The sequence below is a fragment of the Dipodomys spectabilis genome, unplaced genomic scaffold, assembly GCF_019054845.1.
Source record: "Dipodomys spectabilis isolate Male_0828 unplaced genomic scaffold, ASM1905484v1 ptg000148l, whole genome shotgun sequence".
Lineage (NCBI taxonomy): Eukaryota > Metazoa > Chordata > Mammalia > Rodentia > Heteromyidae > Dipodomys > Dipodomys spectabilis.
The window spans coordinates 3,241,238-3,259,828 of record NW_024870825.1 but is presented as its reverse complement, the minus strand read 5'-3'; the positions used below and the strand labels follow the sequence as shown (position 1 = coordinate 3,259,828).

The 18,591-nt window shown below is 40.2% G+C and overlaps 1 protein-coding gene across 1 annotated transcript in view; it reads left to right on the top strand.

The window, feature by feature from the left end:
- The window catches only part of Magi3 (membrane associated guanylate kinase, WW and PDZ domain containing 3), a 155,543-nt gene that overhangs the window by 73,989 nt on the left and 62,963 nt on the right, over window positions 1-18,591 (top strand). Inside the window, exons 2-3 of the mRNA XM_042692300.1 lie at window positions 4,076-4,192; window positions 16,726-16,845. Coding sequence (XP_042548234.1) covers window positions 4,076-4,192; window positions 16,726-16,845 — 237 coding nt within the window. The remainder of the gene's footprint in view (window positions 1-4,075; window positions 4,193-16,725; window positions 16,846-18,591) is intronic.

Sequence of the window (18,591 nt, the reverse complement as noted above, 5' to 3'; positions counted from 1 at the left end):
GAAGCACTTAAATTTTCATTTGTTAAATGAATGTTGATTTTTCCTTGGAGTCAGATTACTTTTGAAATTTGATATAATTTTTTCACTCTTTTAGTCATCCACTTCAGAAATTTTCCGAGGATTAGCATGAATTATTACTGTGTTTGTTTTTGTTACCAGTCCTAGGGTGGTTGAACTCAGGGCCTGTACATTGTTCCTGAGCTTTTGTACTCAAGGCTACCACTTGAGCTCCAGCTCCAGCTTTTTGGTGGTTAAATGGAGATAAGAGTCTCATGGACTTTCCTGCCTGGGCTGGCTTCTTCAAACCACAATCCTCAGCTCTCAGCCTCCTAAGTAGCTAGAATTTCAGTCATAAGGCACCAGCATCTGATAGCTTTTTTTTTTTTTTTTGATCGGTGGTGGGGCTTGAACCCTGGGTCTGGGTGCTGTCCCTCAGCTCTTCAGCTCAAGGCAAGTGCTCTACCACTTCAGCCACAGAGCCACTTCTGCCTTTTTCTATTTGTGTGGTGCTGAGGAATCGAATCCAGCGCCTTATGCATGCAAGGCAAGCACTCTACCACTGAGCCACCTTCCCAGCCCTCATAAATTGTTTTTAAAAGCTACCAGAGAAAAAGATACTATTAAATAATTCCCAAATATTGGTTAATTTTGTCAGTTTATCAGTTTCTACTGGAACACAAGAGGTTCAGTTATTGGTGTGCCATACAGGTATTGGTTATCTGGGTTTATGACAGGCGTGTTAATGATTCGCAGCGTGGGTGTCACAAAACAAAAATTGCTACAGCCCCAGGACAGCACTTTTAAAATAAAGATTTTAACAAAAAGTATTACATCTATGTAATCCCATCAAAAAGTTTAGAAAAAGTTTTGATTATTCCTTTTTTTTCTACTCTGTTCTACCAAGGTTCCATTTTGCTAAACATTCTTGATATATACTTTTCAAAAAGAAATTTATGATGATTTAGTCTCATCTTAAACAGAAATTTAAATTTCATTTTTCAGATGTAGATTTTAGTTCTATAGCTTATACGTGGTTGTGCTTTAATTTAGGTTTAGTGAAAATAACACCTTCTTTGAAGCCAAATATCTAAAAGAAAACGTACATGTACCCAATTCTATATAAAAGTTCGCAAGTTTTTGGTAATGATATATTAGGTCAGGCTTCCTTTTCTGCTAAGGACCATTGAAGGGCACAGTTTGTACCCTTCGGTGTAATAATACGCTTTTATACATGTGAATATGTGTGTGTGTGTGTGTGTGTGCACATGTGCATGTGTGTAATGTAGGTGCCAGCCAGTAATTGATCTCAAGGCCTGGAACTGGGCTTTCATGCAGATGGTGATGCTCTACTTCTTGACCCACACCTCCAGTCTAACTTTTTGCGGATTAATTGGAGATGGAGTTTCACAGACTTTTCTGCTCAGACTGGTTTCAAACCTCAATCATCCAGGACTCAGTCTCCTGAGGAACTAGAATTATAGGCAGGAGGCACTGCTGCCTGATTCACTTTCACTAATGAAAATACAAAAATGATGAAGAAAAAAAAGGATGTGCAGAAAAAGGTCTTTGAGGGGCTAGGAAGGTGGCTCAGTGGTAGAGCGCTCTTGCATACCTGAGGCCCTGGGTTCGATTCCTCAGCACCACATAAGCAAAAAGAAAAGAAAAGAAAGAAAAAGGTCTTTGAAATGCCCTAGTAATTACACTTTAAATCTTAGGTAACTGTTGCGGCATGAGTTTTTTTACGTGTGCTTTTTCTCATTGCTTATTTTTGCATATCCCCCAGGTTGTTTCAGATTGGGCTCACACTTAGTATTCTATTTAGTAACATGAATATTTTCACTTAAAATATATTATGATCATCTGACACATTGTTCTGTATCAAATCTTTACTTTTAATGTTGCTACTTTGAGAATCATTGTGTCTTTGAAGACTAGAGTTAAGGTGTCTTTCTTTCCTTTTTTTTTCTTTTTCTTTTTTCTCCCTCCCCCCCCCCCCTTTTCTTTCTTTCTTGTTGGTTGTGGGGCTTGAACTCTGGGCCTGGGCGCTGTCCCTCAGCTCTTCAGCTCAAGGCGAGAGCTCTACCACTTGAGCAACAGCACCACTTCCAGTTTTCTAGTGGTTAATTGGAGATAAGAGTCTCTGAGACTTTCCTGCCAGGGTTGGCTTTGAACCGCAATCCTCAAATCTCAGCCTCCTGAGTAGCTAGGATGACAGGTGTGAGCCACTGGTGCCCACCCAAAGAGGAACCTTTTTAAGGATCTAAGAGCATATATACAACACCAAACTTAAGTTGAAGTTGAATGATGCAGGGGTAAAGATGATAGATAAAATCTAGCCTGCGTACTTACAGAAGTCTGTGGTGCACGGACACACCATTTTAACGTGTCCTGTCCCCTGTGTACTTTGTAACTGACAGAGAACATGACCCTCTGAGTGGAAGACATCCTCCTGTTGCTGAGGTGCTAGGGGAAGTTATCACACAGAAAATGACAGCATTGCTTGATTATTGCAGCCTGTGTTTTTCTAAATTTCAAGGAGAATACCAAATACACTGGACAAGAATTTAAATATACAAATTATTTTTTAAGTTGGGCGCTGGTAGCTCACGCCTGTAATCCTAGCTACTCAGGAGGCTGAGATCTGAGAATCACAGTTCAAAGCCAGCCCAGGCAAGAAAGTCCGTGAGACTCTTATCTCAAATAAACCACCAGAAAACTGGAAGTGGTGCTGTGGCTCAAGTGGTAGAGCGCTTGCCTTGAGCTGAAGAGCTGAGGGACAGTGCCCAAGCCCAGAGTTCAAGCCTCACGACCGACAAAATAAATAAATAAATATTTTTAAAAACTAGCGTGTTCCTGCTTGTTTGTATGAGAGCACTTAGAGGGTAAAGTAGAAATGGACTTTGTAAATTTATAACATTAGATACACTTTTTTTTGGGGGGGGGTTGGTCATGGGGCCTGAACTCTGGGCCTGGGCGCTGTCCCTCAGCTCTCCAGCTCAAGGATAGCTCTCTACTTTGAGCCCAGAGCCACTTCCGGCCTTTTCTGCATATGTTGTGCTAAGGAATCGAATTCAGGGCTTTATGCATCCAAGGCAAACACTCTACCACTGAACCACCTTACCAGCCCTAGATAACACTTTTTTATGTGTATGTGTATGCCAGTCTGGGAACTCTGGACCTGGGTACTGTCCTTGAGCTTTTGTGCTCAAGGTAAGCACTCTACCACTTGAGCCACATCTCTGCTTCCAGCTTTTTGGTAGTTAATTGGAAATAAGAATCTCACAGACTTTCCTACCCATTACCATGTGGCTTCGAACCACAATCCTCAGATCTCAGCCTCCTATGTGGCTAGGATTACAGGTGTGACCCACCCCCATCTGGCTTAGGTACATTCGAATAGATTGAAAGTAGAGTAGAAATAATGAGGTGGTATTTGAACATGAGTAATACCACATTGTTAGCTTAAACCTGAGTTAGCTGATGTTCTTTCAAATTATTGTTAGAAGGTTCTGCTCAACCCACCTATCCCTGGAACTCTTCTTTCAGTTTGTAAGAGCTCTTACTCATGCACAAGAAAGGCACATACACAGACAATACACAGAAAGTGACAGGCATTGTGGGGGTGGGGACACTGGCAATCCTGCCTGGTTTAGTGTGCCCAAGCTCACAGTGAGGGTTGGAGATGCACTCCCTGGATTCACACACTGGAACTTTGGCCAAGTGACGAAACCTCTCCTCTTTTAGCGGTACAGTTTAGATAAGATAATACCGTCTGCATAGCTTGTCATGAGAATGATCAAAGCATATGTGTGGATCATACATCTGTACTGCTGCTACCAGTGCTGACATGACAGTCCCTGTCAGCAATCTCCTCTGGCCATGCAAAATCAGGCCCACAATATACTGCACTGCATAATTATTGTGCCTACCATCATTTGTTGTTACCTTCTTTTGTTGAAATATTTTGATTTTCTTTTCCTGTTACAGTTAAATGGTTTAAAAGTGTTCGGTCACTAGCTTCTATATTTAAATGGACATCTAACAGCTGTGTTTTGTTTCCTGTGGTTTTTTTTAGGCAAAGTCATTAATAAAGATTTGCGACATTACCTGAGCCTTCAATTCCAGAAAGGATCAGTTGACCACAAACTGCAGCAAGTGATCAGAGATAATCTCTACTTGAGAACCATTCCATGTAAGTATGATAATATGAGCTATCCTTACTTAACTAAGTGAACGTCTAGAAATTATTCAGAACATCTCAGATGAATTTGGGAAGACCAAGTTGGTGAATAAGAATGGAACAAAAAGCTGGGTGCTGGTGACTCATCTGTAATCCCAGCTCCTCAAGAGGCTGAGATCTCAGGATCATAGTTCAAAGTCAGCAGTGGCAGAAAAGTCCATGAGACCCTTAGCCCCTATTAACCATCCAGAAAAGGAAGAAGTGGAGTTACAGTTCCAAGTGGTAGAGTGCTGGCTTTGAGCAAAAACTCCCAGGCATAGTGCCCATGCCCTGAGTTCAAGCCGTAGGACTAGCAAGTGCACACACACAAGAAAGAAAGATTGGATAAGAAGAAAATTTTTAGAGAACTCAGGAGTTTGCTTTATAAAATTACAAAGAATTAGAAGATTCTGTATTGTGACTTTTAAAAAATTGTTTAGAATTTAAAATTTTATTTACTATATGGAAATGTCATGGGAAATCCTTATGCTATACAATTGAATATACTCTTAAAAATGTAGTAAAGTACATATTTGCCTGTTAATTAGATTTTATTTCTAAGAATCAAATTGTAAAGTCTCTGTAGTACAATTTTAGCTCTTAATAGTATGTGCCTGGAGAGCAGCTTTATAATGTACCCTCCACCTGGGTAGGACAAAGGACAAAAAGGAAGAAGCACAAAGAAACCTTTCTACCATTCATTCTGAACTTCACCTAGCTAGAGGTCTTGATATTTCTCAGAGGACCTGATGAATGTTGAACACATAGCAGGAAATGCTTACGTTTGGCTTTAGTCAACACAGGTCTTGGAAAGAATGCAGAGCAGCAAACAATAAAGGTCACAGCAGGGCCTTCTCTGAGTTTCTTTCCAGTGTCTGCAACCATTTGTGGATACCAATTTCCTAAGGGTATGGACCTGTTGATTTCCTTTACTTGTTAATTTTATATAATGTCCAATCTATTACCAAGGCTTCTTGATTGTGTTTTTTAATACCTGTCCCTCTGCACTGCCCCGAACCCTTACCCTTACTTGAACTGTTTTTCTTCTGTTTTCCTTTGTGAATATATTATTTATAACAGTATATGTAATGGTAAAAATGATTTGTTTAGCAGTACTGGGGTTTGAACTTAGGACAACCTCTCCGTTGCTAGGCTGACACTTTACAACTTGAACCAGTTCCGGCTCAGACTCTTGACACTAACATCTTACTCTCTGCTTCATATGGGCAAGTTATGGTATGTTTCTGAACCTCAGAATCTCCACACTTAAAATAAGCACAACATGACTCACTTCAGTTTACTAGAAGTACAGTGAGAACAGTATGTAAACCACTTAACCAGGCATTCAAGGTGTCCTGCCTTTCATGTCACCTTGTCACCTGAATGTAGCCTATTTTCTTTTTTTAAATACATTCTTTCTTTTTAAACCACAGGCCTGATGATTGTCATTTTGTATTTTATCCTTCAAAGACCCATTAGCTGGGTGCTATGGCTCACACTTACAATTTTAACTTCTGCTGAGACAGAGATCAGGAGATTATAGATTGAAGCCAGCCTAGATAAAACAGGTTTGAAGACCCCATCTCAGCAACAACAACAACAACAAATTGGGTGTGATGGTTGGTCCACACCTGTCACCATAGCTACATGGAAAGTGTAAATGGGAGATTCGCAGTCCACATGGGCTTGGCATAAATGAGAGACTTCTCTGCCTAGACTGGCTTTGAATCATGATCCTCTGGATCTCGGCCTCCCGAGTAGCTAGAATTATATAAGTGAACCACCAATGCCAGATGAAGCTGTCTTTATATTTTTTGATAGAACATTATCTTTAGTCTCACATCTTTCATATTTTTCTACCTTCTTTTACCTTATGTCACTTTTATATCATAAGCCTTTTACTCTATAGCTTGTTGTTTATCTGTTCTCTTTCTTTAAATAGCTTCCATCTTTATCCTTATGGTTAGTTCTACATTTTTATTTAATATTCCTCATTTTCCTCTCTGTTTATTTTTGTCCTGACTATAAGAAATACTGAATTATCTATTGATCTCTTCTTTCTCTGTCTCCCCCATAGTTGACTTGAAGTAACATCTTTTTACTAGCAGCAATTGAAATAAATCAATAAGCATAGTCTACTTTGTACCTGCTTTTTCATTCTTTTCCTGTTTTGTATGTGTGTGTGTGCTCACACGTGCGTGCGTGCATGCATGTGTGCTTGGGTGTGCATGTGTGCTTGCGTGTGGTCCTAGGCTTGAACTTAGGGCCTGGGAACTATCCCTGAGCTTTTTGCTCAAAGTCTGCACACTGTTTGACTCCAGTTGTACTTCTCTCTCTTTTGGGAAGTTAATTAGAGTTAGGAGCCTCACAGACTTTCCTGCCGGGACTGGCTTTAAACCATGATCTTCAAATTTCAGCCTCTTGAGTAGCTGGGATTACAGATGTGAGCCAATGGCACCCAGCTGCCCTACTCTTTGATACTTGAGTTATATGCATGTTTGCAAGCCATTACGTGACTGTACTCTTATACTGATTCGTTATTCTGTAAGTACATGTGTACTCTTACCACCAGTTCATTGTTTCTTGAGTAATTGTGGATATCTAAAGCTTGTTCTCTACTAGAGTTCCCAAGGAAAGTTCCCAGGATTATCTTAGTAGTTTATCTGTGACCTTCGTACTTCGTATTTGTTTGAAGTACAGTAGCTCATGCATGTGATAATAGCTGTTTGGGATGCAGAGAATGGGAGGTTAGTGGCTAAGGGCAGCCAGGTAAAAAGTTTGAGATCCCACTCCCTCCAATTCTGAGTACTCATGAGTCTGAGATCTGGTGGGGGGGAGGGAGGGAGAGATCCAGTCAAGTTCAAACCCTAGTACTTGGGGGTAGAGGGGCAGGGAGCTGGGTGCAGTTGAGATCTGTCATATAAGCTACACAGGAAACAAATATAAGTAACTGCCAGGCTAATGGGGGCAAAAAGCATGACCTTGTTCTAAAAATAATGAAAGCAAAGGGGACTGGGAAGTGGCTCAAGTGGTAGAGTACCTATTTAACTTCAAACCCCAGTATTTACCCACCCCCCTCCAAAAAAAAGTCTGAGAGCAGTCTGATTTTCATTTCAGAGGTAAAGTTGTTCTTCCTTTGTTAAAACAGAGTAATAAAAAGAAAGCTGTGCTTCCTAAGACCTATCTCCTTATTGTCTGCTGCCTCCATCACGTGGGTCTTTTAAGTTACTTTATTGTCCCAGTTTTGTAGTTTCTCCTCAGTGTGAAGTTTTGTCCTAGAGAAGAGCTACAGTTTATATATAGTTTTTGTTCATAGGGTCCACGCAGCTGTACCTCTTCAGATCTTAATAGCTCCACTTAGCTGTCTGACAAACCCAAATGCTTTAAACTGCTCTGAACCTAGAAGCAGTTAGCACACTGAATGGCCACATCTGGTCTCTTAGCGTTCTTTACTGAAAGATTGCAACTCTAGAAGGCAGTGGTGTTCTTCTGTCATCCTAGCTCTCCGGGAGGCTCAGATTAGGAGGACTGCAGTTCCAAGCCCATCTAAGAAGAAAAGTCTGTGAGCCTCCATTTCAACGGAAGTGTGGTATGCTAGCATGTATCTGTCATCCCAGTTACAGTGGGAATCAGACAGCAGGTGGATTGCAGCACAGGGGCCTGGGAAGAAGTGAGACCTATCGCAAAAATAACCAGTACAAAAAAAGGCTAGATGCATGGCTTAGCGGAAGAGTACTTGCCTAGCAAGTGAGTTCAAACATCAGTACCACTTCTGCCTGCAAAAAAAAATTCTAAGTGTACTTGGGCAATAAAACCTGATTCCCAGGGCTGGGAATGTGGCTCAGTGGTAGAGTGCTTGCCTCGCATGCATGAGGCCCTGGGTTCAATTCCTCAGCACCACATAAGCAAAAAAAAGCCATAAGTGGTGCTGTGGCTCAAGTGGTAGAGCACTAGCCTTTAGCTGAAGAGCTGAGGTACAGTGCCCAGGCCTAGAGTTCAAGAAAAAAAAAAAAAACCTGATTTGAGGTCTGAGACAAGAAAGTGTAAATGAGGTTAGAATACCTAATTGTACCAGAAAGTATATAAATGCTTTCTAGTTACATATCAGAAGTACTTTCTCAGCCACCTAGTAGAGAGACTTACTGACCAAAATATGAGGATTTTTTGAACAAGAAAATAGGGAGAGGAGCAGCAGACAGACAGGTCTTTTTATTCTTTGATACCAGACTTCAGTAGAATAGGACTAGGATTTCTGAGAAAAGAGGAAAGGAGACTGTGTTTTCTTCAACTTTCTGCCTGAAGGAATTTTCTGCAGGGAAGGCAGCCCAGGCAGAGGACAGCAGACACTGAGTTGTGAGAACAGAAATCTGAGTTTAGAAGTCTAAAGTATCTGGAATTTATAAGTGGAGAGACCTGTGAAGGAAAAAGATCAAGTGATCAGCAGGGAGCACAGTAAGCTGAGAATGTGTAGGACAGGCCCACAAGCCAGACAAGAAGAGCTGAGGGTAATTCCCTGAGCTCACACAGGGCCAGAAGATGTTTGAGTTCTGACCAGTCTGATCAGGGAGTCCCACCAGCGTCCTACCTTACTACCAGGGCTAAAGTAGTGGATTAAAACTTTTAATGAAGTTAATTTTAAAACCCTCAAAGAATTGAATGGGTATGAATAGCATTTAACCTGACACACATAGAGAGACAGAACAAAATGGAGACAATGTATTTCACAGTATCCAACATTTAATAAAAAGTTACTAGACATGTAGCTGGCACCAGAGGATTACAGTTCAAACCTACTCAAGCAGAAGAGTTGCTTTTTTTTTATTTTGAGAGTCTATCTCCAAATGTAACTACTAAAAATCCAGGTTGGAGGCATGGCTCAAGATACAGAATAAGAGTATAGATAAGTAAGTCCAACCCTCAGTACTGGAAATCAAAATTACTAGACATGCAGCACATAGGAAAGTAAGACCATACAGCTTTTCAAGTGAAAAAATAAAACTTTTCAAGTGAAAAAATTCTCTGATAGAAAAAAATAATTAGAAATGACACATGATATGGCATTACCATACCAGGCATTTTAGTGCTATTATAAATATGTTCAAGGATTTAAATCAAAGAGAATATACAAAAAAAGTAAATGGAGCATAACATTCATAGAATATACTTTAAAAAAAGATTAGAAACTTCAGAAGAAGAGATCACTGAATGTGAATACATAGAAACTAATCAAACAAGCTACCAAAATGGGGGAGGGCCTAGCAAGAGCCAGAAGGAACTCATGTATAATCATCATAAACAACTAAAAATTGGGCATGATATAAGTAACATCTGTTTCTAGATAGCTGAAATTTAGAACAGAACTATACTCTTTTCATATTGAGCTATGGCACCCTATCAAGCCAAAGTAAGAAAGCAGAAAAAATACTTGGAGAGGTGGGGGCTAAAATTGTTCTAAATTTCATGGAGACAGTAAACATGCAAATCTAAGAAGTTCAACAAACCACAAGCAGAAGAAAGAAAACTACACCAAGACACAACATAACCTAATATTCTGACAGCCGGTAATTAAGCAAAGAAGGTGAAAGGCAGATAGAAGGTGCATTACATGCCTAGAGACTCCTCCACTGCAGCTGTACGAATCTGTCAAGTGCCATCCTTGACATTTAAGTGGAAAAGATGCTGACCCTAGATGCTTGTGTACACGAGAGAAGTGAAGACAGAGCATAGGGGAGGGATTTTTCAACTGCAAAATTACTACATAAAATAGGAAATTCTTGAAATATAAGGGAAATGAAAGCTGTGCAACAGAAGGGTAAGGAAAATAGGCAACCTTATAATCATAATTAAGTATTTATGTTAGTAATTAGCTTAAAGTTAAGCAGAAATCAGTAAGATAAAAAGAAAACATGAGCAGTCCTATGAGTCAGCATGTTTTGGAACATGCCCCCAAGAACAGCTAACTACACATTATTTCCTAGTATACATGATGCCTCTTCCTATTTTTTGGACAGTATGCTTATTGAGAAGACACAGCAAGTGTCAGAATATTACATCTTATAAGTTATCTGACTAGAATTACAGAATCATTTGCAAATAACATCTGGAAAATCTCTAAGTACTTGTAAATTAAATGGCACATTTCTAGGCAACTTTTGTTTAGAAATTTTAAATTAACCAGGGAAATTACAAAAAAAACATACATTAGAATACCTCAAGACCTATCAAACATTATTTAGGGTAATTGCTAGAATACTACTGAGACTTGCTGGATATATAAAAACCAGTAATATTAGACTAAATTTTTTATGAACCTGAACTTAAGAATATTTTGGAAAAATCAATATATAGCAGTATATAAAAGGATAATCCATTATAACTAGGTGGGGTTTGCCTAGGGATGCAAGGTTGGTATGTCATCAGAAAATTCATAGTATCACAGACTGCAGAAGCAAAACCATTGTCTTCTTAATATATGCAGAAATTCGTAAAATATTCAACACTCATTCATGATAGCCTCTCTTGTTTATTTCTTCTCGGTCCTCTTGGTCCACTTTTGTCTCCTGACAGTGTTACTGGACATCTCTCCCCAGCCCTTGGACAGTGTGAAGCTTGGCCGGTAGAGGTCGCAGTGGACACTGGAGAAAGAAAAGCTTTTCTTGGGTCCAGCATGTCTGTTCCTTTGTGCTACTGTTACAGAAATACACCCAACACGTGTCAGAACACCCTAGTGATCTGCTCCGTTGGGGTTCACTGATGCCCTGGAGAAAGCAGGAGGCTCCCCGAGCCCCACCAGCATACCCACTGACTTCCTAGTAGTTTCCTGGCAGATTCTGTGAACCCACTTTAGAATGCTGTTTTTTAGAGTTGTCTTTTAGTCTTACTTTTAGAAATGTTTCAGTCTCACTTAAGTCCCTATAAATAGCAGTTCTTCACATTAAAACTTCCTTGTTCAAGTTACCATGAGATTTCTCTCTTCTATCTGGATTCCAACTGACACAGAGTTGGTACTGATAGTTGTTCTGGGAAGACACTGCCAGAATGGGTTTAAGTTAGCTTTAGTTGTGTTCTTTGTCTTGAGCCTAGTGCTGAGTTCCTTACAATGGAAAGTAGCGTGCTTATAACTCATGAAAAGCTACATTATCACAGGGTAGCCAAGGTAGCATCTGTGGTTGAAAGTGAAGCATCACATGAATTGAGGGCCTTTAGAACCCGAGTGGCCTCTGTCACTGTCTATTTTGGCAGTTAGTGCTGTGCACACTGCGTGGGTGCTTCTCCTGAGGGCATCCCCTACTCCCAGGGGGACAGGGCAATGTCCTGACTAATGGCTTAGTGTTATTTGAGCTAATACGGTTTACTAGCTCATGAGATCTACCTGATGCAGGTATGTTGTACAGAGAACCTTTAAAAAGGGGGGATGGGTATTTATTATTACTATTTTGCCCATACTGGGGCTTGAATTCAGGGCCTGGGCCTTGTCCCTGAGTTTCTTTTGCTCAAGGTGTTTTGGGGTAATTTATTGGAGATAATAATGTATGGTCTTTTGTAATTTCCCTACCACTTGAGCCACAGCACCACTTCTGGTGTTTGGGGGTAATTTATTGGAGATAATAGTATCACAGACTTTCTTGGCCAGACTAGCTTCAAACCATGATCCTCAGATCTCAGCCTCCAAGTATTTAGGATGACTTGGCACCCAGCTAAAAAGGAGTTGTTAACACAAATGCAAAAAGTCATTAAAAAATTGAAAGATAGTGAAAAGCATTTGAACTTCTCATTCCTAAATCAAAAATTTTAAACATTAGTTGCATTGACTGCTGGTGTTGGATCTTTGGTAGGGGCAGTGTTTGAGACAGAATGTTAAGACTATGTCCAAAATCCTCTTCACATTGGATGTTAAGCTGTAGGTTGTTTCATTTAGCCTTACTTTCTTTTATCATGATTATGAAAATATGTTGCTTTTTCTGGTTTTTGTTTTGCTTTGAAATTAGTATTACTTTCACTTCACCTTTTAGATTAGTTTGTGGTTTTTAGATTGGAGTATTGGACATTATTTCTCTCTCTTCTCTCTGCATTTCTTCAGCTGCAGTATTTACAAGGCACTGAACCACAGGGTAGATAATCACGTGGTAGAAAATGCAGGGAATGTTACTGGATAGGATTTGAATACCCTGGCATTCCAATATCCCTCCAAGGTTGACAGCATTACAGAGTTATGTTGAAACTGCTTATCCAAGGCCATATTTATGCCTTCTATAACTTGTTATTTTTTTGAGACACAACTCACAGGATTTGTGTAAAGTATAACATGTATATAATTGTATTGATGTTGCCGTGGGAAAGACCTGCTCTTGCCAGATAGAGCTGTGCACACACATAAAGGAGCAGCTACTGTAAGACGGAGTAGACTGCTGCCTCTGCTCTCTCTCTGGAAATAGCCGCCGCTGCTGCAGTTGATTCCACTTCTCTTTGTTGCCTGATTTTGCTTTCAGTGGCTAAACTGGTAACGGCATTAGGTCAAATGGTTCAGATTTGATTCTTATAATGAAATTGCAGTATGCTTTTCTTCATTTTCCCTATTGATTTTTTTTTTTTTTTTTACAACGCTAGGTTTGTAGTCATAGCCTTGCACTCTTGCTCAGCTAGATTACTTACTCATGGCTGGCAATTGGTAATAATCCCAGACCAAACCAGGTCCTCCTACCCTTATATGGTCAGTGTGACATGTAATATGGCTCCGCTTAACTTAGGCTTTACACAGTCATTATCTTTTTTTTGTATCACTTGGGTGATATTTTAACTTTGCTGTATGACAGACCACCTTAAAGCTAGGTGGCTTCCATCATGTCTCATTTCTCCTGAGTCATGAGTCAGAGGGAGCTGCTGGGGATTGAGGGGCTGGGGATTGAGGGACCAAGATGGCCTCACTCCTGTGTCAGGCCCTTTGTGCAGCTCTGGTTATTCAGTAGTCTAACTGGACCTCCTTGCATGGTAGTGGGGACATTTCAGGAGGGTGAAGATGGGAGTATAGACTTCTAAATTTGCACAGCGTCATGTTCTTCAAAAAGCTAATCAAAGCAAGTCATGTAGTTTATTCTTACGGCTCCCAACTTTTTTTTTTTTTTGGTCGGTCGTGGGGCTTGAACTCTGGGCTTGGGCCACAGTACCACGTCCAGTTTTTTTTTTTGTTTTTTGTTTTGTTTTTTGTTTTTTTTTTTTTTGGTCTGGTTGTGGGGCCTGAACTCTGGGCCTGGGCACTGTCCCTCAGCTCTTCAGCTCAAGGCTAGCACTCTACCACTTGAGCCACAGTGCCACTTCCGGCTTTTTTATTTTTGCTTATGTGGTGCTGAGGAATCGAACCCAGGGCCTCAGGCATGCAAGGCAAGCACTCTACCACTGAGCCACCTTCCCAGCCCGCACGTCCAGTTTTTTAATGGTATATTGGAGATAAGAGTCTCATGGAGTTTCATGCCCGGGCTGGTTTTGTTTTTTTTTTGTTTTTTTTTTTTTGTTTTTTTTTTTTGGGTCCGGTCGTGGGGCCTGAACTCTGGGCCTGGGTGCTGTCCCTCAGCTCTTCAGCTCAAGGCTAGCGCTCTACCACTTGAGCCACAGCGCCACTTCCGGCTTTTTTCTTTTTGCTTATGTGGTGCTGAGGAATCGAACCCAGGGCCTCAGGCATGTAAGGCAAGCGCTCTACCACTGAGCCATCTTCCCAGCCCCCCCCCCCCCGGCTCGTTTTGAACAATGATCCTCAGCTTCCTGAGTAGCTAGGATTACAGGCATGAGGCCCCCAACTCTTAATGAGACAAGGTATGAAAGAAATATTGTGCTCTGTTTTTCCATATATCACAGATAATTAAAATTTTATCCATTGAGTTTAGTTCCTAAAATTCATTCTTATTTAATATGAAAACTAAAAGCTGTTCATTTAGAGACTCCTAACAATCACTTAATATATGAGATACATAAACAACTTGAAAATTTAAAAATGTAACGTTAAAGAAGTTATATTCTCCAGCTTCTTTACCCTATAATATCAAACAGATTAAAAAATACTGTAGAAGCCAGGCACCGGTGGCTCATGCCTGTAATCCTAGCTACTCAGGAGGCTGAGATCTAAGGATTTCGGTTCAAAGCTAGCCTGGGCAGGAAAGTCCGTGAGACTCTTTATCTCCAATAAACCACTAGAAAACCGGAAGTGGCGCTGTGGCTCAAGCGGTAGAGCCCTCGCCTTGAGCTGAAGAGCTCAGAGACAGCACCCAAGCCCAGAATTCAAGCCCCACGACTGACCGAAAAAAAAATACTGTAGAAAAGTGTGGAGTTAAAAATACAGAGGGAAATTTAGTACAATCCGCATAATGTTGACTTAGCTATTATTTTCTCAAACCATTATATATGTATTATCACTAATCTTGGTGGATTTTTTACATTATGGAATATTAAAAGTAGGAACAAGCTGGACATCAGTGCTCAGGCCTGTAATCCTAGCTACTCAGGAGGCTGAGATCTGAAGATCTTTGGTTTGAAGCCAGCCCAGGCAGGAAAGTCTCATGAGACTCTTATCCCCAGTAAATTACTCAGAAAAGGTCAGAAGTGGTGCTGTGGCTCAAGTGGTGGAATAATAGCCTTGAGCAAAAGAAGCTCAGAGCCAACACGCAGGCCCCAGGACCAGCCAAAAAAAAGCAAATATGTGTTTCTGGTGAATAAATTTGTAATAACATAATACTGTTGAGTTGGTTTAAGTTTATATATTCACTTATCTGTCAGTTACAATCATTGCAATGCACTCAACTTAGGGCTGGGTCACGTAGACACAGTTCCTGCCTGTCACCACACCCTAGGTGGGGTCGGGAAGGTTCTAGAAAGCAACTCTGTGAGCCAAGACTTGAGAGGTGAGCCACAGAGGGGAAGGAGTATGAGTCCTGTAGTGAGAGGGGGAAGGACTTGCGTGTTGGAGGTGAGTACAAGGGAGTGTGAGAGGAACTGAATAAAAGTCTCTGATGGGTTGAGTGGAAAGAGGTGAGGTAGCTGGCCACTGCAGGTCTTCTTGCAGCGTCTGGATTCGTGGGATGCCCTAGAGGGGCTGAGAGAGGATTTGTTGTTGTTTTTACTCAGATTATTTCAGGAAAGTCACCAGCTATAGTGTGGTGAGATGTGTAGCCAGGGAAAGCAAGGATTAAACTAGAGATCCAACATCATAGGCCACAGATGTCAGTTAGGTAGTTGTGGGAAAAAAGAGGAGCATCCAGAAATATTTAAGAGGAGAAAGCAATTGGCTTTGGTTACTGGGTATAGAACAGAGGGAGGCACTGAGGTGACAGACTTTCAGATGAGGAGCTAAGTGGAGGACAGTTTTGGTCTTGTGCATCTCAGACTAAAGTCCTGTGATCTCCTTTTGTACTGCAAAGGATTTGAAATGACATGTCAAATTTCAATTCATAAAAGTGATTGAGGACTGGGAAGGTGGCTCGGTAGAGTGCTTGCCTAGCACTCATGAAGCCCTGGGTTTGATTCCTCAGTACTGAATAAACAGAAAAAGCCAGAAGTGGCGCTGTGGCTCAAGTGGTTGAATGCTAGTCTTGAGAAAAAGAAGCTCAGGCTAATGCCCAGTCCCTGAGTTTAAGCCCCAGGACTGGTCAAAGAAAGAAAGAAAGTGACTGAGTTTCATTTAGGACAATCCAGTCAAATGTAGCAATGCTGCCATAATCTGAGTTGTATGTTGAATCTGAAACAAAGATTTTACTTTAGCATGAGTTCCATCTTAGTATAGAAATGTATGTGTCTACAGTAGTGTCTGTAAAAGTTTACTTACCTCTAAGTTGTTGGAAATTACTTGAAGAGAATAATGATGAAGCAGTATGTGAATGCCTATCTTAATTCTTTTTATTCATTAGTCTAAAATAACATCATAGTCAATGTTTGTTCACATGTTAAAGCTTACTGAAAGAATTTATAGACATTGTTTCTCTCTCTTTTATAATCTTTGATAACTCTAGTAAAGAGAAAGTTGTTTTTACTTTTGCTAGGAAAGGAAAAAGTGCAGAATAATTATTTGAACACCACATTGTAAGCCATATTTATGTTTAGTTTTTATTCATCAACCATATATTCCAATGTAGTTGCAGTAGAGAATAACGCCTGTTATTTATCTCTTCTTGCTGTTAAGTAATGATAATGGATGTTTTAAAAGAATCAATTTTTATATGTTGGGAAATTAAGCCTTTTGGCACTGAAATTATCTTAGGGTTCTTATAGTTTTAAATTTCATGGCTAGTTTATTAAGGTGCATTTGCTCATTCTACATTTATAGTACTACTTTCTCTGAATAATATATTAAAATTAGTATAATATTAACCTTCTAATCCTCGTTCCAGAAATTAGGATGTAGTTAGTTAGCTGGCTCTCCAGTGTGTTCTCCATAAACTTGAGTTTTCTATTATTTTGGATCTTTTGTAATTTAAAAGCATTTTAAAATGTGTACATATTTTTCTTTCTTCTTTTTTCCATAGGCACTACAAGGGCCCCCAGGGATGGGGAAGTCCCAGGGGTGGACTATAATTTCATTTCTGTTGACCAGTTCAAAGCACTGGAAGAGAGTGGCGCATTGTTAGAGAGTGGAACGTATGATGGTATGTCCCCAAATGACCACCCATGTGACTGCAGTTATTTCAGAGAGAATTCAAACAGTAAAATACCATTTTAAAATGTTCTTAGAAAACTGTTCTTTTCTAGAGCATTTCTTATTTTAAATCAAAACTGGCTAGTTTATGTATTTCATAGAAATGTCCATTATCTGAACTCAGCAAGTTTTTGTGAATAGCTTTTCTGTTTATGACTGAGAACCCCAAATCTTTATACAGTAAAAAACAAAAACAAAAATCCCTGTATGTAGTTTGAATCTCTTGGAGAAAACAAAACTATACATAGGGGGCAGTAAAAACAGGATAATTGGTTTTCTTTTTGTATCTGTTTACCCCCTTGATTCAGGAAAATACAAATTCAAGATCATATTTCAACTTTTAAATGATCCGTGTTAGCAATTTTTCTCACCTACCATGGTTTTAACTGGCAAGCCTGTCCATTTCCACAGGGCCACACCCTTCCCCACCATGGCTTTGTCAGGCTGTTACTGTTTCCTGTCCTCCAAACTCTGTGGTGGTGGGGGACCATGTTTCTCTTACTCTGTAATCTTCAGTTCGTAAAGACAATGCTTAATGAATATCTGGCTTTGAATGAGCTATATCCACACATGCATTTGCGTTCTAGCCAGTAATCCCCCATAATTTCTCTCCAGCAGCAGCACCATCATTTACTTCCTCTTTCCTTCTGTTCCTCATCAGTCAGTTATCAGAGCACAACATCCCTTTATTTGCAGAGACATCCATAGTGCCCTGCTGTTCACTCCAGCCATCTCATAGCCGGACCCTGGCTGAGTCTGGACTCTTGCAATGAATGTCTCTGCTTAGCTCTTCCTTCCTGAGTCTACCCTGCCCTTCGGTACCACGTCAATCTCCCTCAGGAACAGCTCTGATCACATCTCCTGGTCAGAGCGTTCAGTCAAGCCCTTGGTCTTCTAAGTTTAACTTAGCTTCTCTTTCTGGGCTTAGCACCCATCCTTCATTTATTCATTTATTCGTGTATGTGATACTGTTTTATTCAGCAACCCTTTGTTGAGAACCTGTTTTGTGTATGAGGTAGGGACACTGACCGAGGTGCTGCTTCCCTAATGAATCCTGTGTCTTAGTGGGGAAGGCAGTCACACAACAAATTAGGTGGAGAAGATAAGACAAAGTGAAGCAAAGATTTGAAGAAAATAAAAGGAATATCTTGTTTAGATAAGATAGCTAGTGAAGATTTCCCAGAAAAATGTGTAGCTACCTACTTGTTTTCACTTTTATGCAAGTAGCCTCCTTTTTATACTTAACGGTTCTGAAGTGTTTAATGTGTATGGCTTCTTTATGTGTGTGCTCACAAAATGTGTGTTGTGTCTTATATGCGTATTTATTATTTACATCTGAACTATGTTCTGTGTCATTCAGTTTTTTTCATTTATTACTGTAAATTTTAGATTCCTCTGGGGTACTGTACTATGTATGCAATCATACTATGTATGATTCCGAGCTGTAGTCTGCAGTATGAAGGCATTGTATGACAGTCCTCATCTCCACTAATGAAGCTGCACTGAGTATTTTTGCATAATTTCAAAAGAGCAGAAATGCATTATCTTGCCCATGTAATTGTAACCCCTCTGTACAGTATTTTTACAATTAAAAAAAATTAAAAAAAGAGCAGAATTGTTTAGTTGAACACAATATCTGCTTACTAGTCAGATGAGTGGAATGCGCTGCAGTCTTCTCCTTACCCCAGCAACACAC